This window comes from Pinus tabuliformis, chromosome X (assembly GCF_031772625.1).
Source record: "Pinus tabuliformis cultivar Carrire ecotype Pingquan chromosome X, CPIR1, whole genome shotgun sequence".
In the NCBI taxonomy this organism is placed as follows: Eukaryota; Viridiplantae; Streptophyta; class Pinopsida; order Pinales; family Pinaceae; genus Pinus; species Pinus tabuliformis.
The window spans coordinates 1,244,757,777-1,244,780,543 of NC_142308.1; the positions used below are offsets into that span (position 1 = coordinate 1,244,757,777).

General features: G+C 34.4%; 1 protein-coding gene across 1 annotated transcript in view; it reads right to left on the reverse strand.

Moving 5' to 3' along the window:
* Positions 1 to 6,527: 6,527 nt before the first annotated feature.
* LOC149144479 (uncharacterized) overlaps positions 6,528 to 22,767 on the reverse strand; it is a 40,934-nt gene continuing 24,694 nt past the window's right edge. Inside the window, exons 2-3 of the mRNA XM_089452171.1 lie at positions 6,979 to 7,100; positions 6,528 to 6,807 (exon numbers count right to left, since the gene is read on the reverse strand). Coding sequence (XP_089308297.1) covers positions 6,528 to 6,807; positions 6,979 to 7,100 — 402 coding nt within the window. The remainder of the gene's footprint in view (positions 6,808 to 6,978; positions 7,101 to 22,767) is intronic.

Here is a 22,767-nt window from a genome sequence, read left to right on the forward strand (position 1 = left end):
CCCAACAATCTCCCACTTGGAGACTGATTGTTGCAACTCCACCGCTACTCCATTTGTTGGACAATGACTCCTCTTTGGACCTGGTTGTTTCTCATCTTCATCGTCATCCTTGAAGACCAACTGAAACTGAGCATATTCTCAGTTTCTCTCTGGTTACAACTTTTTTTAGCATATCTGCAGGATTCTTGCTAGTGTGTATCTTTTCCAGCTTCAACTCTCCATCTTCCAACACTGATCATATAAAATGCTATTTGAGCTGTATGTGTTTAGTCCTGGAATGAAATGCTGAGTTCTTTGCAAGATGAATGGCACTTTAGTATCGCTGTATAACGTGCCCATATCATGCTCCTTACCCAATTCACCCATAAACCTTTGTAACTAAATCATTTCTTTACTAGCCTCTGTAGTAGCAACATACTCTGCTTCTGTTGTTGAAAGTGCAACAACAATTTGGATTTTTGAAACCCAACTGACAGCTGTTCCTCCAACAGTAAATACATATCCTGTAGTGCTCCTCCTGTTATCTCTGTCACCTGCCATATCTGCATCAACGTATCCCTGTAGAGAAATGTTTACACCAGCAAAGCATAATGCTTGATTTGTGGTACCTTTCAAATATCTGAGAATCCATTTCACTGCCATCCAATGTTCCTTTCCTGGATTTTTCATGTACCTGCTTACAACTCCCACTGCATGTGCAATATCAGGCCTTGTGAAAACCATTGCATACATTAAGCTTCCAACTGCTGATGCATATGGAACTTTAGACATATAATCCATCTCGTCTTGGGTCTTTGGGCACATTTCCTTGCTAAGTTTGAAATGGCTAGCAAAAGGTGTACTAATTGGTTTTGCATTGTGCATGTTAAATCTTTTCAACACCTTTTGTATGTACTCATTCTGAGACAATGTTAATTTACGATTTTTCCTGTCTCTAGTTATTCTCATACCAAGGATTTGTTTTGCAGCTCCCAAATCCTTCATTGCAAATGAATTTGCCACTTTTCTTTTGAGCACATTTATTTCCTGCATGTTAGATCCTACAACAAGCATGTCATCTACATAAAATAACAATATAATATAGCTGTCATCATTTTGTTTTTTCAAATAAACACAATGATCATAGTGACATCTAGTATAACCTTGTTCAGACATAAACTTGTCAAATTTTAGATACCACTGCCTTGGAGCTTGTTTTAAGCCATACAAGCTCTTCTTCAACCTGCACACTAGTTTCTCCTTCCCTTTCACCTCATAACCTTGTGGCTGCTGCATATATATCTCTTCCTCCATATCCCCATGGAGAAAGGTTGTCTTTACATCTAACTGCTCAAGATGCAAATATTCAACTGCTACAAGACTTAAAATGGTTCTGATTGCAGTCATTTTAACAACAGGAGAAAATATTTCATCAAAATCAATACCTTTCTTCTGTGCAAACCCCTTCACCACAAGTCTAGCTTTATACCTCTGTTTTCCTCCATCTTCTTCCTTCAGCCTGTAAACCCATTTATTCTTCAATGTAGTTTTTCCTACAGGCAACCTGACTAAATCCCAAGTCTGGTTATGCATTAAGGATTCCATCTCTTCTTCCATGGCTACCTCCCACTTCTTCCTGCTTTCAACCTACATTGCTTCTTCATAACATTCGGGTTCACCGGAATCAGTCAACAATAAATAATATAATGAAGGAGAGTATCGTTCAAGGGGTCTACTTATCCTAGTAGATCTTCTAACACCACTTTCAGGTGTTTGGGGTGCCTGTTGTTGTTGTGGTGGTGGTTGTTGTTGTGGTTGTTGATTATTATTATTTTCAGGAACCTTTCCTTTTTCAGTGATTTCATCAAGAACTGTGTATTCCTTGTTTTCCTTTTCCTGTTTCTTTTCCCGAAACTGATTCTTATACAAGACCTTTTCATCGAATATTACATCTCTGCTCCTAATGATTTTGTGATTTTCGTAATCATATAAGCGATAACCAAAATCATTAACACCATATCCAATAAAGGTACATTTCTTTGACTTTGCCTCAAGCTTTGTTCTATTTTCTTTATCAATATGGACAAAGGCCTCACAACCAAAAGGCTTTAAAATAGAGTAGTTTACCTTTTTACCTGTCCATGCTTCCTCTGGAACACCACCATCCAAGGAACTTGAAGGCCCTTTGTTTATTAGATAAACAACAGTATCTACAGCATCTGCCCAAAACTGTAAAGGCAATCCTGCATGAAATCTCATGCACCTTGCACACTCCATGGTTCATCCTTTCTGACAAACCATTTTCTTGTGGTGTTCTTGGAACTGTCTTCTCTCTGCGAATTCCATGCTCTGAACAGTACCTATCAAACTCTTTGCTGCAATATTCACCTCCATTGTCTGATCTAAGACACTTCAATTTCTTTCCTGTCTCAATCTCAACCAAAGATTTCCATTTCTTGAAAGTATCAAATACATCAGATTTATTCTTAATACAATAAATCCAAGTTTTTCTAGTTGCATCAACAATAAAAGTAACATAATAACGAGAGCCACCGAGAGATGATACCTGAGCAGGTCCCCATACATCTGTATGCACAAGCTCTAATTTTTCATTCTTCTTTTCTTTCCCAACTCTGAGAAATCTAACTCTCTTCTGTTTTCCATAAATGCAATTCTCACAGAAGTCCAAATCAACATTCTTCAAACCCGGCAACAAATTCCTTGAGTGAAGAATCTTCATCCCCTTTTCACTCATGTGTCCGAGCCTATGATTCCATAATACTGCATCTGCTCCTTTGGAAGTTAAAGCATTAACAGAGTTAGAAATACCATTGCATAAATACAATGTACCAACCTTTTCGCCTTTTGCTATTACCAGGGCTCCTTTGGTTACCTTCCAAGCTTTATCTGTGAAAGTTGTCACACAACCTTCACCGCTTAACTGCCCTGTTGAAATCAGATTTTTCTTTAGATCTGGAACATTCCTTACCTCCTTTAATAGCCATTGGTTTCCATTCTGTTGTTTTACAAGAACCTTACCCATTCCAACGATTTTACGGGGTTTATCATCACCCAAACGAACTTGTCCAAAATCTCCTTGAACATAGTCATGAAAGTATTTCTTATTAGGTGTGGCATGGAATGAAGCCCCTGAATCTACCACCCAGGAATCAGTAATATTTTCGAAAGAAAGAATCAAAGCATCTTGTAACACCTCACCTGTCACATTTGCTTCATGATTGTTTTCTTGTTGTGCATCTCCTTCTTTACCCTTCCGAGATCTACAGTCTTTCTTTAGGTGTCCTTTCTTTCCACATTTCCAGCACACTATACCCGATCTGGACTTGGATCTGCCTTTCCTTGATTTACTGCAATATCCTGAGCTCTTTCCTCTTTCCATTTTTCTTCCTCTAGATTCTGCACTCAAAGCATTTACAGATGTCTCACCGGATCTTTTCCGTCGCATTTCCTCGCTAAGGATAACACCGACAACATCATCAAACTTTAAAGTACTAGATCCGGAAACGGAGTTACTAATGGCCATTACCAAACCATTCCAACTTTCTGGTAATGAGCACAAGAATAACAGAGCTCTAACTTCATCATCAAAGTTTACCCCTACAGAACTTAACTGACTTGTAACTATATTAAAATCATTTAAATGGTCTGCAACAGATCCACCTTTCGACATATTCATATTAAATAACCGTTTCATCAGAAATACCTTGTTTGAGGCCAAGGGTTTTTCATATAGTTTCGACAACGTCTGCATCAAACCCTGTGTCGTGGTTTCCTTCGAAATGTTGAAGGCGACTGACGCAGCAAGGCACAACCGTATTGTTCCGAGTGCCTTTCTATCGAGAAGGTTCCATTCTTCGTCTTTCATATCCGTCGGCATCTTTGTTTTTCCGCCCAATGGTAGGTATAGATCTTTCTGATACAGATAATCTTCCATCTGCATCTTCCACAGCGAGAAGTTTTGGCCGTTAAATTTCTCGACCCTAAACTTACCATCTTCCGCCATTTCTCCCACTCGAACCAGGAACCCTTCTTTCCTGCGAGTTTATCAGCCAAATAGACCTTCGGCTCTGATACCAGTTGTTAGAAAATTATATATTACGAAGCAATGGAACACTTAAAATATTGCAGAAATATAAACACAAAAAACGCACAAAACAAGAGAGACACAGATATACGTGGTTCACCCAGTTTGGGCTACGTCCACCCCGAACAGCCAGTCCTTCCTTTCTATTATCCAGCAAAATGAAGAGACACAACCTATAGCAAATCCGCTGTAATATCCTCTGTTTTCTCTCACAGTCTCACCTCTCTGTTTCTCGCTCATTAAATACACATCTATCACACAACCTCAAATACAATACCCTCATACAAAGAGAGGGGTTGCCTTCTAGGGCAAAAAACCCTAAACTGAACATAAGTTCTACCGTCAGATCATCCGCCTAATGAACGACCCAGATTGACTAGAAATTACTATACTTTTACAAGGTAATTTTGCAGTTGTTTTTAGCTTCGGGGGCACTGCCCCCGAAACCCCCCGCCGGGGGGGGCTCCCAAAGGTCGCAGCCGCCCCCCCTGGACCCCTCCTGCAGCGAATATTTTACGGGCGGCAATGAACTGGGGTCCTATGTGGCGATACCTTTGAATATAGAAGATAATCAAGCTCCACACCCAACATGTTTAAGACATTCTTGAACTCTTTAGGATGGATTGGTGTATCCTAGTTAATACTCCATCTCAAGTGGGGTATTGTTGTATATGACATGAGTCCTAAGATTATGCAGGGAGAAGAAAAAATATGGTAACAATGACATATTTCAATGTGGTTGGAAAGCTCATGCACTACACAAGACCAAAGTTATCTCATGCAATGGGAGTTGTGTCTAGGGTTATGACAGATCTAAGGAAACAACATTGGACAATTGTCAAGACAATATTGAGATATCTACAAAACACCAAGGATTATGCTACTTGTTGTCATGGGGAGGGAAACAACAAGCTTCAAGTGCACAACTTTGTTGACTCTTAACTTTGGTGATAATGTAGATACCAAAAGTGTCTATATTTTTAGCTTGTTGGGAGGTGTTGTGAGCTACAACAAAAGGAAACAAGTGGTTGTCCAATCTAGTGTAAAGGCAACATACATCATCACTATAGAAACTTTTAAGGAAGTGCTTGGTTGCAATGTTTTTGTAGAGATATTTGTTTCAAGATAAACCCATGATCTTATGTGAGACCATGAAAACACTATTTATTTGACAAAAAACTAACAAATTGCATTCAAGAACAAAGAATATCAAAGTAAGTGTAGTAAAAGACTCGAGACAATGCAATTGATGCTTTGATCAAGGCTTTGGATGGAATGAAATTTGTTTGATGGAATGACAAAGTGGGTGTAAAAGCTTGGTAGGGGTTATTGCCCAGTAATAAATTGTTGAAGTGCATTAATTACCCCGCAACATTGATATTTATAAAGATGCATAACACATACTAGTTTACGTCATAGTTATTTAATAATATATATGAATGTCTATTATTATAATGTGTTAAGTGAAAATAATTATAAACATATTATTGTTATTAAGTAATACAAAACTATCACACCAAAAGTCATGCTCATTAACACTTTTATATATAAACAACAGATGTAGCTAGATAAATAAATAGAATCATTGACATCTTATATTTATTTATTAATTTTTTTTGAAGATTAATCAATAATTAAACAAAATGCCCCATTATTAAAACTTTTCGCTGATGATTTGTATTATTTCTTTTTCTCATAAAATATATATATATATATATATATATATATATATATATATATATATATATTTATATATTATTACTTATTTTTGCTAAATTTATGCACACTTTTAAGTTTTACTATTTAGTTCAACTCCGGCCTCTAGAATTCTGGCGGCTTCTGAAATTTTGGTGTTTAGAATCAATTTGCAGTAGTCCCACCCATATTGTTCTGTAATTAAGACGGCTTATAAAATATTTTCATTTTTCTTCATTTTTGTCTGAATCTTAAATTTGCATTAAAGATATCTTGCTGAAATGTTTCCCTCGTCAGTTAAGATTTCATAATTTTTCACCAGCGACAGCATTCCTGTTTTCAGCTACCATCCAGGATGGACCTTGGGGTTTAATCAATCATTAAATAATCATAACAAAATTAAAAGAGAAAAGGGCAATTTTTAGCTTATATGAATTAATGCACAAGATTTTATTGTTATATTTACAAAACATTATATTCGTTGCTGCATGTACACATAGCAAAGGGATCCATCCATCATAAACTATCTTAAAATAAACAAATTCTCGACTCATACTATATATATACATGCAGCTGAAGGACTCCTAGCTACTTCCACAACTGCTGAACCCATCTCAAAGTTGTGTTTCAACTTTCTGATATGGATTACAGAAACATCTCATAGTTTAAAAGTTTAAGATGAAAATTGACCAAGGTAAAACTTTGGCCCTACAATATGGGCAATGCTGATTTGTATCCAACCACGGAATTAAGCCAGATGGATAAGCAACTGATTCACTTTGAAACATTCTAAGCAAACAGCACAATCCTCTGTTTCCGAAGCTCTTGATTTTAACTTCAACCAAGAATTTCCTCCTTTTGTTTCTGGTACATATATCTCTTTTCTTAGAAGATCAATACATGTTTTACTTGTTGCCACAGAAGTTGGCTGGATATCTCTAACAAGCTCCGATGGTTCCCTTGCTTCAGCAATCAAACCACCAACATAAACCTGTTCTCTATTATTAACCCGCCTAACATGACTATCCCTGCATGTAAATAAAAGATTTTACCCAGATCAATATCCATCTGTTAGGTTAGAAGGACAAATTAAACATCAAACCCAAACAAATGCTCACCAATCTACAGTCATAAAGGCTTTTTCAATATAAAACAGCTTCATATACACAGTTCTTGGAGTTGAGAATAATTATACAAACCTCCTATTCGATGTTGATGATGCCCTCAGTCTCTCCTCCAATCGTTCCCGTGCCTCCAGTATAACTTCATTGAGGTTATCATTATCATTCTGGTCTGTCTGGTACAGGGTTATAGGTCTTGTCTGCAATAGGAATAAAATGTTACTCGTCTTGCTATATATACTTGAGAAAAGGATCGATATGTCATGATCTCTCTGTCTTGACGTTCACTCAACATTGCAAGTTTCTTAACAGTGGAAATGGAAAGATAATTCAATTCCGATAGCGTCTTTTACTTAAAAACTTTAAATTTAAAATATATAATCCAACCCTAGGTTTTAATCGCAATAGCATGATATTATATGCTGACAAATACACCAAATGCATATAACATACAAAGAAAATTTCTAGTCTACATGATATCAGAGGGAGCCACAGGAATTATGAGCTCTCCAGGGTCAAAGCCTTTGGTTCCTAATTTCAAAAAATACCAACAGACGTGTCTACAAATGATACCCATGCTTTCAGGAATTTGTGATCAGAGGTGAACAGCTACCCATTAACCTCTAGACCAAACTCCTAGCGATTGTAATATAAGATAAAGGTGACTCAGAAATTTGTGATCAGAGGTGAACAGCCGCCCATTAACCTTTAGACCAAACTCCTAGTTACTGTAATATAAGATAAAGGTGACCCCTAAAACTCCTGACTATTTTCCTAAGTTCTACATGAAGATCTCACAATTCTGCCTAAGTTTATGCCCTGTATGCAGAAAATAGAAAAGCAGTTTTGTAAAACTATGTAAGCTAGCAGAATTGTAACTTGTATCAAAGTTTGAAAGAGACATCCAATCTCGAAGGTCTAGAAAATAGATGCAAGAAATATATAAAAGGAATCTCAACAAATTGCATTAACAAGAAACTGATAAGAGGGTAACTTAATTAGTGTCCCAGACAATCAATCAATTGACAGACCATCAGCCATGGCAATGAAGAAAAACGATTCCAATAAAGCCTCTAAAGGAAACCTGGGCTTAGCTAGGGCATGGAGGAGTATTAAGCGATCAGGAAGGAAACATAGCAAGGTTCATCTACCAATTCTGAGGCCATAAGTGGAACTGGCTGCATGGATATGTGGATTTGGCCAAGTTTGGAGCTTAGGCGTAATTCCATTCTTATTAGGTACAAGTGTTTTCACCATAGGCAATTTGATTATCATGGTTTATCCATTTACAATTTATCTCATATCAATCTCAGTGATGGGTCACGCCCCAATTCACTCAAAACAGTATAAGTCATACACTCTTCTGTGAAAATTTCTTCAAGCCACTCCAATCGCTTCAAAAAATAGATTTCTACACTTACAATTTCAACTAACACTTACACTTCAACCCAGTGCTACAGAAGAAACCGTGTATACAACCAAAATATACTTCATAAAATACATCTTAAAATCCCAGAACAAGTACGAAGAGGTTGGATCATTAGTTGCCATTGCTCACAAATAGAGAATGAGAAGTCTTTATGAACACCAATACTCTTTGCACACTTACCTAATTAAAAATGTTCCATTCTTTTTCATCACGATTAAGAGCCAGAGATATTTCTAATTTTTCAAGCTTTAAAAACACTATAGGATCAAGAATCAAGACTGAAACTTGGAGGAATCCGTCCTTTTTTATGTATAGACACTGAAAAGAAAAGAGTAGATTTCCACTCATTTATCGAATGACAACATATATTTGGGAAGTAACATGTTTATAAGAGGGCAATTGGCGTAAAAAGGGATATTTGGATAAATAAAAGTGAGTTGTGTGCTTGGATAATTAAAAAAAAAGTGAGTTTTCTAATTATTTTAGGTCTCGGAATTTTTGGTTAGAATGTGATAAAATAATCATGTTATGTTATTTTGTTATTTGAGATTTATTATTGAATGAAAAAAAAGATTCAACATTCTAAAAAAATTTAGACCATTCTAATTGTACAAAATTTACAATCAAACTTGTAATTCCAACACATTCCTATTGTATTGAAACCAAATTTTATCAAAATATATACTTAAAAAACCTTTCAAAACCTAAAAAAATAGATATAAGATGAGTAATAAGTTGAGGCCCGTATGGGTAGGCCTTGCTAGCTCTTCAAGGGCAGTAAAGGTAAACTAATGGAATTTTAAAATTCATCTCTTAACTAGTAGCTTTGATGATTTTTTTTTGGAAATGGAGATTCAGAAAGTGTCTCTGTTCACCAACACTACAATAAGCAAAATTGTGAATAAATATATTGTGGTGACTGAAATTTCACAACAGAGTGTGAAACTCTCAAACCACTATGCGAACATTGATACCCAATAAGCATGATGTTACCAGTAAGCAATGAGCTTCACCACCTGTAAACCAAGATGTCAAAAAAGAGTCATCAATGTTATTTGGAAAGTTGAAATAATGGTTGAGGAATCTTTCTCAATGCATCACCAAACCAATTATAATTTTCCTAAATGGAGCTAACCATACAAACACATACCTTGGACTAATTTTATGAATACAGACAATATAGGTTTCAAACCTCTGTTGAGATTTTCTGTTAATTAAATTTAGAGAAAATCTCATGAATGTGACAACAATAGGATTTGTTGCTAAATTAACTCCATTTAATCCTGATGAGGAGTTATTGCATCCTATATTTGTTGTGAGTGAATTTATGATTCAGTTTTCTACTCCCAGCTATAAAAATGTAAGCCCGTAGAGGATATGTGTTATTAGAAGGTGTGAGGAAGAGAAATTCCAGAGGTGCAAATTTGTTGTTGTAATCTCCTGTTTAGTAATAAGATTGTCAATGCCTCTGTTTGGTGGACGTAACCCAGATTGGTTTGGTGAACCACGTTAAATTTGTTGTCTCATGTTTAAGTTGTGTGGATTTATTTTTGTTTTTGCTATGCATACTCTCACAATTGGTATCAGAGCATGATCAATCCACTGCCTATTGCTAAAGAGTGAACATGTGTGTTGTTAGCATTGTTGTTAGCTGCGTGAGAGATCAGATATTTATAGTGGAAAAGCAAGGTAAAGCAGCAGCCGTGAGACCGAGACAGTCTCAGCATATGCGGTAGCAGAGACAGGTGCATATGCAGACGTGTTTTCCAATCGATCTGCGTGGCCGTGTGTGTTGATACACTGCGCCATGAGCTATTGGAAGAGACCAGATCTGTTATCAATCTGCGTGGCCAGATCTGTCATCGATCTGTTGTGGAATCAAAAGAGGAAGAGTTGAATTGAGGCTTCCTGCTTGTTGAGTATATGCTGTGTGGAGAGGAGCACTATGAGCTGGTGGAACATTCCATATCTGTTGATGAGCGACCATTCACGTGGAAAATCTAATCGATGGAACACAAGGTAATGTCGGTTCGTAATGTTTTTTAAGTAATCGATTGATTAAGTTTTTCAGACAACATTTATTTATGGCTATTTAACAATCAGGTGCTAAGAGCAATTTGGTGGTATTTGGAAATGGTATTTGCAATTTACAGTTTGTGGCTGCATAATTTGGTGAAATCATTGTTGTTTAAGAAGCCTGGAAATGGTATCCAATTATTAATAATTGCATTTTTTGAAAAGGGGAATTTTATCAAATTGTTAATTTGATTAAGAAAGGCAATTAAGGAACCATAGAGAAGTTAAATTAAATATGTCAAAAACTCAAAGTGCTCGATTTGAGATCAAGAAGTTCAATGGGAAAAACAACTTCGAGATCTAGAAAGTTAAGATGTATGATCTACTCGTGCAACAAGGTGTGGCGAAGGCGCTGTTGGGAAAAGCCAAACAACCATACACCATGACAGATAACAAATGGAGTGACATGGATGAAAGAGCACTAAGCGACATTCGATTGTGTTTGGCTGATGATGTTTTGTTTAACATCGTGTCAGAGAAAATTGTTGTTGGTTTGTGGACAAAGCTTGAAAAGTTGTACATGACAAAATCCTTAACCAATAGGATTCTTCTGAAGCGACAGTTGTACAGTTTGCGCATGAAGGAAGGTACATCTATTACTGATCATTTGAATACCTTTAATACTCTCTTGGTGCAGTTAGAAAGTATAGAAGTAAAATTTGAATCAGAAGATAAAGCTATAACTTTATTATGCTCATTGCCCGAGTCATGGGATCATTTTGTTACTTCTATAAGTCTTAGTTCATCAGAAACCCTTGAGTTTGATGATGTTGTTGGAGCTTTATTATCTGAAGAAACAAGGAAAAGGTCAAATTCAGAAACCTCTACATCAGAAGCAATGATGGTCAGAGGTCGTTCTAAAGAAAGACGCTTCAGTAAGCACGACAACTCGCGGTCAAAATCAAAAGGGAAGAAGAGTAAGGTAAAGTGTTGGTTTTGTGGCAAATCAGGACATTTGAAGAAGGACTGTTGGAAGAGACAAGAAACATCTAAAGCAAACTCTTCGGTAGAAAAGAAAGAAGCAAATACAACAGATACAGGTTCAGCATATGTTTCAGGTATGAGTGATGAAGTGTTATCAGTTAGTTTTTCTAATCATGATCGACATTGGTTGTTAGATTCTGGTGCGTCAAATCACATGTGCATTCATAGAGAGTGGTTTAAAACTTATAAATCAATCAATGGTGGAGTATTTTACATGGGAAATGATGTCACATGTAATATTGTGGGAATTGGAAGCATTCAGATTAAAATGTTTGATGGGACAAATAAAATATTAACTGATGTAAGACACGTGTCTGAACTCAGAAAAATCTTATTTCCCTAGGAGTACTAGACACAAATGGATATAAAACCTTTATTCAAGGTGGAGTAAAATATATAAAGGAATCCTACTAGTAATGAAAGCAAAGAAGGTTGGAAATCTTTTTTCAGTTAGAAGGAAGAAGAAAGTCAAATCATGCTTCAATTGTATCTGAAAACGACAGTGATTCTATTCGACTATGGCATCAACGATTGGGCCATATGAGCGAAAGAGGATTAAAAATTTTATCTGATCGTAAGTTACTTCCTAGTTTAAAGACTTTTAAGTTAGATTTTTGCAAACAATGTATATATGGGAAACAAAGTAAGAATAAATTTAAAACTGGAAAACATACTAGTAAGGGAATCCTTGATTATATCCATTCTGATGTTTGGGGGCCATCTCCTACAACCTCATATGGAGGATCATCATATTTTGCATCTTTTATAGATGATTTCTCTAGGAAAGTATGGGTCTACATGTTGAAAAGAAAGTCTGATGTATTCACAGTTTTTAAGCAGTTTAGAGCATTAGTAGAAAATATCACTGGAAGAACCATTAAATGTTTAAGAATTGACAATGGTGGTGAGTTTACTTCAAAGGAGTTTGATAATTATTGCAAGGACGTTGGGATCGAAAGACATAAAACCACTGTATATACTCCTCAGCAAAATGGAGTTGCTGAACGCATGAACAAGACTCTCTTAGAGAGAGCAAGAAGTATGCTTAGTAACACCAATTTGCAGAAGGAGTTGTGGACAGAAGCGATTTCTACGGCTTGTTACTTGATAAATCAATCACCATCAACTGCAATAGGATGCAAAATTCCTCAAGAGGTATGGAAAGGTCATCCTTGTGATTATTCTAAACTAAAAGTTTTTGGTTGTGATGCATATGCTCTAATTCTGAAACATCAGCGTTCTAAATTAGATCCTAAATCAAAAAGATATATCTTTGTTGGATATGGTGATGGGACTAAGGGATACAGGTTGTGGGATCCTACTACTCACAAGATCATCATTAACAGAGATGTTAAATTCAATGAATCTTCACTCAATAATCCAGATGTAGATGATAAATTGAAACAGGATAATGTACCTAAGTTTCAACATATTCAGTTTGAAACCAGTTCAAATACTAATGATAGTCCAGATGAACAAGTTTCAGATGCAGATCATGAACAAGTTTCAAATGCAGATCATGAACATGTTTCATATGCAGATCATGAAGAAGTTCCTACAGATAATAATCAACAAATTGTGGAAGTACCAGAAACATCTTTAAGGAGGTCCACGAGAATCAAACGTCCTCCTAAAAGGTATGATGATTATGTTACTTCAATTGCTTTAACCACTAATGATGATGAACCTTTGTGCTATCAGGAAGCTGTAGAAGGTTCTAAAAGTGATAAGTGGAAAGAAGCTATGAACGACAAGATGATGGAATTAGTCAAGAATGCCACATGGGATCTGGTAGAACTTCCTAAAGACAGGAAAACTGTGGGATGTAAATGGGTTTACAGAAAGCAGGAATTGACTTTCATGAGATATTTTCACCAGTTGTAAAAATTGTTTCAATTCGGATTGTGTTAGCATTAGTTGCTTTACTTGATTTAGAATTACACCAACTAGATGTTAAAACTGCATTTTTACATGGAGATTTAGATGAGGAGATTTACATGGAACAACCGGAAGGGTTTGTTCAAAATCACAACAAGAAATTTGTCTGCAGGCTCAAGAAATCATTGTATGGTCTGAAGCAGTCGCCTCGACAATGGTACAAGAAATTTGATTCTTTCATGATGAGTCAAAATTATATAAGGAGTGAATATGATCATTGTGTTTACTTTAAGAAATTGAATAATGGCATGTTCATTATCTTAGTGTTATATGTTGACGATATGCTTTTAGCAAGCAAAAGCATAAGTGAGATCAACAGGTTAAAGGCTCAGATGGCTAGGACGTTTGATATGAAAGATCTAGGAGCAGCAAGACAGATTTTGGGCATGGAGATTTTCAGAGACAGGAGCAATGGTAAGCTGTGGCTATCACAAAAGAAGTATATTGAGAAAATACTCTTGAGGTTTGGTATGAACAATGTGAAGTCTATTTCAGTTCCTTTAGCTTCCCATTTTAAGCTTTCTTCAAGTTTATGTCCTAATACAAATGAAGAAAAGGAATATATGTCTCGAATTCCACATGCCAATGTAGTAGGTTTTTTGATGTATGCAATGGTTTGTACACGACTAGATATTTCACATGCAGTTGGAGTTGTCAGCAGGTATATGGAAAATCCAGGAAAAGAACACTGGTTAGCAGTGAAATGGGTGCTTTGGTATTTGAGAGGCACAAGTGATTATTGTATCACTTATAATAGAAGTAGTGAATTTGTTTGTGGATATGTTGATTCCGATTTTGCAGGTGATTTGGATAAGAGAAGGTCAACTTCACGATATGTCTTTACTCTTGCAGGTGGAGCTATAAGTTGGATGTCAAAGCTACAAAACATTGTTGCTTTATCCACTACAGAAGCATAATACATAGCTGCTTCACATGATTGCAAAGAAGCGGTTTGGTTGAAAGGTTTTTTGGTGAGTTTGGTAGGTTGAAGGACAACATCAAGTTATTTTGTGATAGTCAAAGTACAATTCACTTGGTTAAATCCCAGCCTATCATAGTAAATCAAAGCATATACCTATCAAGTACCATTTTGTAATACAGGTTATCACTGAAAGGGGAGTCTCTCTTGAAAAAGTGCATACAAAGGAAAACTGTGCAGACATGTTCACGAAACCAGTTTTGTTAGAGAAGCTATGATGGTGTCTAGCTTATCTTGGCTTGCAGAAAAGATAAAAATAATAATAAAACAGGGTATCAGGCTAATTGTTGTCAAGGTGGATATTGTTGAGATTTTCTGTTAATTAAATTTAGAAAAAATCTCATGAATGTGACAACAATAGGATTTGTTGCTAAATTAACTCCATTTAATCCTGATGAGGAGTTATTGCATCCTATATTTGTTGTGAGTGAATTTATGATTCAGTTTTCTACTCCAGCTATAAAAATGTAAGCTCGTAGAGGATATGTGTTATTAGAAGGTGTGAGGAAGAGAAATTCCAGATGTGCAAATCTGCTGTTGTAATCTCCTGTTTAGTAATAAGATTGCTGATGCCTCTATTTGGTGGACGTAACCCAGATTGGTTGGGTGAACCACGTTAAATTTGTTGTCTCATGTTTAAGCTGTGTGGATTTATTTTTGTTTCTGTTGTGCATATTCTCACAACCTCATCACCACCATTCCCACCATAGACAATGGTAGAAGCCATTTTTCATGACCAGAGATTATTGTAGAAGCCATTTTTGGTTATAATGAAAGGGTAATCATGTCCCCAGAGAAAATTGAACCACAAAAGTCTTAGGAACAAAGACAATCATTAGGGTTTTGTTCATTTATCTTCATAAAAAAACCGGCTCGTTTATTTTAACAAAAAACCTAGTGTTTTCAGTCACTGTGGTCTATACTTATGTGGATGTCAGATAAGTATGAGCTCTGAAGTTAGTTTGAGCTCTGAGTTTCAGTTGTCAAAATCAAATATGTTACATAGGTATCTACCAACCAACTAATCTGGCATGAAAAAGCAATTCAGCAAAACCACAGATCAAAGAATTGAGACATCACCATTGGATTGCTTGCAGCTCCGCGATCAGCAAAGGGCACGGCACACCTTGTCTTTCTAGCGGCCCAAGAATTCTGGCTATGATTTGAGGAGACAGCTCCGAGATAAGACCGTCGACGAGCGTGCATTGCTGGCAGCATTCCAGCTACTGGAATTTCAACCAAAACAACTGAAAATTCACCCGAAGTAATGTGGTCGGAATGTCAAGACTATTTCAATCCCCTGCCTTCCTACCATATATATCATGTCGCTGGTTTTGATTTGTTTTTATAATGTTTTTAATTTTTTTTTAATTAAAAAGTAAGTATATTTGGAATAAGATTTTTAGAATTTTAATTTAATTATTTATAATTATTTAGTGGATAAGGATTTAAGTTTAGTAAAATATTTTAAATAAAAAATTGAGATTTATTTTCAATAAAAAGTAGTTATTTTTAATTTGTTTTTTTTAATAGAAATGTGAAATGATATTTTAATCTCCATTCAACTAAAAATAGTCTATGGGACCATTAGTGTCTTTGTTTTTCACCGTTTGCAATTCAATCATTTTCTTATTCAAATTGATAATGAGTTGGTCCAAGCTTCTAACAATTCTAACATATTCTCATAACTATCCCTGATGTCTCTGAAAGCATCACATTCGAAAGTGAAATGTTTTTCAGTGTAAAATGAAAATGTCAACACTCATTCCCAAGTTATATTTTAGTTATTTTCCACATCTATTTTCCCAAGTAATATGATTGACTATTAAAAAATTGTTGAATAAACACGTGCCATATGAATTGAGTTATGCATTTTTAGGCATGTGGTATTGATAAACCATGATATTGACCTATGGTTTTGCAACAAAGCCTATTTACATATTAAGAATCTCCATTGTAAGATGGGGATAAATGTTTATAGTTAAAAAAAAAATTTACAAGTGTTTTTAAAGGTGTAGTCTAAGCTATAGACGAAATGACTTTTTTCACGATCATTTTTTGGTTAACTTTTATCAAAATCCAATAGAGATTTTTAAAAACTTGAGTTTAAATTGTTTAATATGCATAATTCAAATGCCCCTAGAGTTTTTCAGAGTGCTGAATCCATTTATGCATTCAAAAATGTATTTTAAAGAACAAAAAATCTTGAAATTGTATTGCCCAATTTTTGTGAATTTCGATAAAAAAAATGTTATTTTGTCTATAAGTTAGACTATGCCATTTAAATGTATGGAAGTAACTTCCTATCCCACATTCATTTTCTTTTGCATTTTTAGATAGTTGGTCTATTTAATTTTCCATTTTATCTTTAGAAATGTCTAGCGAATATGTCAAAACAAAATCAATGTAACCCTAAAAACATTAATCATTGCTTATACCACCACGTATTAATCAAATTGTTGATTGTTGAAAAGTCGGGGAAGAGGAAAGATACATGGAAACTTTCTTTGAACGTATTTCATGCTAATATTGTTCCTAATAATGAAGCATGTGAGGAAGGAAATATCATTACTATTAACATTGAGTAGGACCGAGGTGAGTATTATACTAGTCCAACAAATAAACCTAAGAAAATAAAAGAATTTAGGAAAGGGTGGGGACAAAATGTACCAACTCCACTATCCACACCTCAAAGGTTTACAATAAGTATGGGTAAGCAACAACGCCCTATGATATAGAAAAAAATGGGATTTCATTGTCAACAGTCAAAAGTGCCACCAAGTACATACATAAGGATATAGAAAAAATTGCAACAAGTAATAAGGGCCCATAGAAGGGTCCAAGAAATCAAGAACTAGGTTCTCTAAGAATAAGACATTTGTGTATCAAGAAAATGAGTTTGTTGACCCCTCGTCACTATCATTTGAAACTTTTGATTGTAATATAAATACTTTGAAATCGTGAAACAAACAACAGTTCCAAATGCCATTAATCACCCAACTTCTATGGAATAGAGAAAAAAGAATAAAAGAATTAATATATTAAAGAAAACTCAAAGAACTCAGGATCTTGGACCATTACATATATAATGAAAATGTGACCCGCAAGGAACAAAGTACCCATCTTTAGGAGGAAAATACAAAACTAGTATCAGAAACTAGGATATCGTATAAGGGAACTTAGATGATGGCACTTCATAATAGAAAATTGAACATAAATCTCAAGGAAAAGAAGTAAAAAGGTCCCAGTTTGGATATAGTGATATAGTCCTTATATAATGAAGTATATTCAAAAAGGTTTCTCAGTTTTTGAAGACACCTTTTTGGACAAGACAACACCCATATATTTTACTTGCATGAGGACATGCAATGTCTCATGTGTGGGGGAGATGTGAGGCCTTTGTTTTGATAGTATTTACACCATTGAAAAGACACCCTTTTCACTTATTTTTCTTTCACCTCTCACCATGTTTTTAGAGGAAATTGACATCTGAGGGTAACAAGTTGCCAATTTCAATATTTTATATCACTTTTGATAAGTTAAAAATATTTTTGGGTTGAATTCTTACTAATGAAAGTTGAAATCTTGTAACTCCTATGTAATTCCAATAATTTCCCTCATCATTTAGCATATCATTTAGCTTGCAAAGGAAAATCCACCTCTTGGGTTTTATTCCCAAGGACCTCAATATCGTCTAGTGTTAGTTGGACCATCCCTAGGATGAATGAGGATTGTATTATCTTGCAATCAAATTGATGGCCAAACCTCTTCCAAACAAGGCATGTAGTAGCGGTAGATGTGATCTTGGTCAACAATGAACTGATATTATCATGTATTCCATGTCATGATAATATCAAAAATTACCTATATTAACTAGACATGAAGCAATGTAACCCCATTTATCTCATTCATGATTCACGAGGAAGGGATTCATTAAGAATCAACCTGCATTTTATTTGTATAAAAATGGACTCTATGAAGTAAACCATAATAAAAAATAATATGATAGACAATTATCATGAAATAGGAAGTAATGGTATTATGTTAAGAAATCATATGATAGTAATGTTGAAATATTATTTCATCAATGAAAAAGTTGTGGCGCTAATGTTCTAAGAAATGATCTTGTGTATAGTGTGTTATTAGTTTTGGTAGTCTTTCATAGCTTGAGTCAATTAGGATGGCCCCTCAAACCTCGCTAGAGATGTCGTTAATTCCGTAGGTTTAGCATACATAAGTAAATTTCTATTCACAAGATTTGTGTGCTTTTCTTTTTCATATTCCATATTTTGATTTATATACTATGTATCACTTGGTTTTTACATTTTGTAATCGACAATGCATTAGTTAATTATTATGTTATGAGTATGTAACTTTAGATACTTTATATTGACTGAAGTATATACTCAATGCTTCATTAGCTTTACACTTAATATCTATGGTTTTTATACTTTCTTTACTTGTGGTTTTGCATTTCATATTTGTATCTTTACATATGTTGTATTGATTAACTTTTGCATTCTGAGATTCATGGCTTTATATACATTATATTAGTTGGCTTTTACACTTCGAATTTGTGGTTTTAAATACCCTATTTTCATTTGATTATGTGCTCTATTCACACACAGTTTGTTTTTCATGGATAATGTGACAACTAAAGCCTAACCAACCAGTGCCATTGCTTCCACGTTGTGTTTGATTTTCATGGATAATGTGACAACTAAATCCTAACCAACCAACACCATTGCTTCCATAGTGTGTTTTCTTTTTATATGACAAGTGAAGGATTACCAGCCAATGTCATTCCTTCCCCTTCTTTGCTACATTTTGTGGTTAATTGAACCATTGAAGCCTCACTAGCCAATGTCATCTATATAATATAACCTTTATTTTTTTCTTCTTTCTTATGCAAATTGTTGTGATTCATGTTTTCTTGTAGGGACCCATTTACATTGAAGGTTGAGAGAAAGACAAGCTTTTTTTTAGAATACAAGGACATTTGAACCCTCAAATGAAATATTGTAATCTAATCCTAGTAAGGCATCCCTGAGACCTCCACCAAGTCGTTGAAATATCTTTGTAGGGTCATGATTTTGTTATTTCCCATAATGACCCACTTTCATTTAAGATTGAAAGGATGACATAATTTTTACTCTTAATTGCAAGAACATTTGAACCCTCGTACAAATGAAATATTGTAATCTAGGTTTACTAAAGCATCTCTGAAATATCAATCTTGTGAACGAAATGGTTTTATAGAACTTTCAATTAATGATTTTAGTAGTTTCATTTCATATTTTGTTTCCTTCAATGTAATAGGACTTATAATTAATCTAATCCCATCCACTAATCCTACATTTATGGTGTCAACATTTCAAAGTTTATGAATCCCATATTGATAATTTAATGTAACAAGGTTTAACATATAAATAAGCCAACACTCTCTTATTCCAATACGAGTTCCATCTATCCTATTTTTCATTATCTCTTTGAAATGATAGTGGGCTAGCGGGATCATCGATTTCCATAGTACTCTAACCAGAAGAGCATTGAAACTAAATGTAAAGATAGAGTTTACCTGTCAACTACTACAAGCAACCAACAAGGTAACTCCATGCATAAGCAAAGCACTATAGTCAAAATTGAACCTACACATCAAATCATGTTAGTGTCTCAACCTTTACAATGTTGATCTATCTAGTTCAGTTGGGTTGCTATATATTGCAATGGAGTTGCACCAAAGATGGAGCCCTGAAATCAAAATTGAACAGAGTATTTCAGAGCCTTGATTTTTATTGGCTTGATTTTTATTATGTAGACAATATTTTGATGTGTGCATGTTACACCTAAGAGGGAGGCATTCACAAGACGAAGATGTTTGTAAACGATTGAGACAAAGTTCAAAAATAAACGTCCACATACTATTTGTGTTGGTGAAGAAAATGGGATATAAGTCCCTCATTGGTGGAACAAACATAAAGTCATGTTAAAGGCCTATCAAATTATTCTTTGTGTGAATAAACTATAAAACATAAAGTAAAATTCAGCTTTGAAATTAAATAATGAAAACTACTCTATGAAAGCAATTATAAACAAATTTGTGAAAAGAAACAAAGTAGAAACTAAAAGCATTTATAATCAAACCAAAGCAATAAAGAAAAAATTGAAGCAAGATAATCTAATTAGAATACAACAACTTTATAAAATACCCTAAAACCAAATCTATAATTAAAGAAAGATAATTACCTCACAAAATTAACTATGAAGTGAATTACTAAAGTGTGAAAAGCAAATTAAATAAAATCATAGTAATTTTCTCCTACCCTAACCACACTAGCACATTAAAAACCATGTAAAGACATAGTGCTAATTGAATCATCAAAGGATGATCCTACATCCAAGATTTTCAAATATTTGTATAGATGTGCGTGTGTTGTTATATTAGGAAATGTATAATTTAAAAGATGTGAGTATTTTATACTTCCTTCAAGTTGGGAAGTATGAGATGCTTAGTATTACATAAAAGGAATTAAAGAGAATAATAATTCCATCCAATATTGAATGATGTTATCAAATATGCTAACATAATAATTGAAAAGAAAGAGAGTCTGAAGACAATTTAATTACCATATCATCTTCTTTGCTTGGTTGTTTTGCATTGATGATTACTATGGTTACCTCTTTGTCTTAGTTATCCTTACCTTTGTTGTTTGTGGTTAATTTTTCTAGATAAAGGATCACACCTTCCATAGGATTTTATTGTTATTGTATTGTACTACAATCCTCATTAAGGATCAAGGACTCACTGCCTTTTAAAATCATATCATTGATTGGAGATTCAATAACTTCATTCATGGAATTTTGTTGGGAAGAGGCATTATAAATAATAAATACAATAGAATTTATTTATTTTTTCTCTTTTTTTGTGGAAATCAAACTCTAGATTGTATGTGGGTGTTGTATCCCACGACTTTGTCATACATATGGCTTAATATCCTCACAAGAGTCATGCAACATAGTGATAAAAAACTTTAGGATCTTGGAACATGTTAATGTTTGTGATATGCAAGTACAATGAATTCATCATTCATTCCTTATGCCCTATACAAGAATTTCATGGGATTTTATATAATAGTCTTTGTCTCCCAATTTAATGATAGGTACTTATTCTAAAACACATTCAATTGATGTGGCATTATCATTATGGTCAAAGCTTTGTGTAGGACTATTTTGCATATTAGTGCCTTCTATATTCTTGATTCCATCTTCTAATAACAAATTTCCCTTCTCTAAATATTTCACCTCATTTAATGTTAGGAATTTTGGGTTTAGTTTGCATGAATGTGAAGATGAGAGATCCAAACTGTGAACAATTTTTACTTTGCAAATTATTCTCACATGCCAACAATAGGCCTTTCTCTTTGTCAATGTAGAGAACAAGCAAATATCACTCACATATATCTTGCTCAAAAGGCTTATGATTTTTGTGAAATCAATAACAATATATAGAAACCTCATAATAAAATATATAACAGCTTCATGTTTCTCTTTGTGAATCTCATACAATTTATGACTTATTGCCTCTAGTTGATCATTAACATTAGAGACTTTGACAACTTGTTTGAGTTGCATCCAACCATGAATTGATTTGGTTGGTAATGAATTATAACAATATTGAAGTTGTTCTTAAAAGGTGAGGAAAAATAACCTACAACAAACAAATTCTTCAGTGCTTTTAGTAAGAGAAATCTAACCTCACAAATCTAAATATTATCTAAATGTGTTATCCCCACCATTAAATTTTAGCAAGAAATTTACAACCCTTTTTAGAAAAGTGCATCAAAGTGGCTCCAAATCTCCACTTCAAAAGTATTTCCTCCACCCATACCATTTGGAATAAAACATTTTGAATTCACTAGGGAATTGATGGTATAATAAATGTGATCTATTTCATTGAAATACTCTTTGCTCCATCTTTTGCCTTTTGATTTAACTTGGAAGTGTTCCACGCATGGGAGATTAACTCCACTAGCTTCACTAAAAAAATATGCATTATAGTTTTAGATATGAAATAGGCTATCATTCAAAGGAAGGTTTTTAATGGTTTCTTACATCACAATGACTATTTTCCTTGGCTATGCAACCACAAGGAAAATAATATTAAATGAATGATTTTACAAGAACAAATTTCCATTTCTTGGGAAAAATACATAGAAAAGGTAAGTTATAAAACCTCTCTTTGTCATGGAAAAAAAAACTCCATTGACCTCCACCATCAAGGCTCAATCAATAGCTTTAGAGGATTCCCATCCTACAAACCCATGGATTTGTACTTCATGAGGCAAATCACTAACTAAGGCATCCAATAAGCTCCCTAGGTAAGAAATTTCACCCTTTATTTGATTCAACTCATCCCAAAGAAAATGAAATTTTCAACAATAACTTGCAATGTTATTTATTC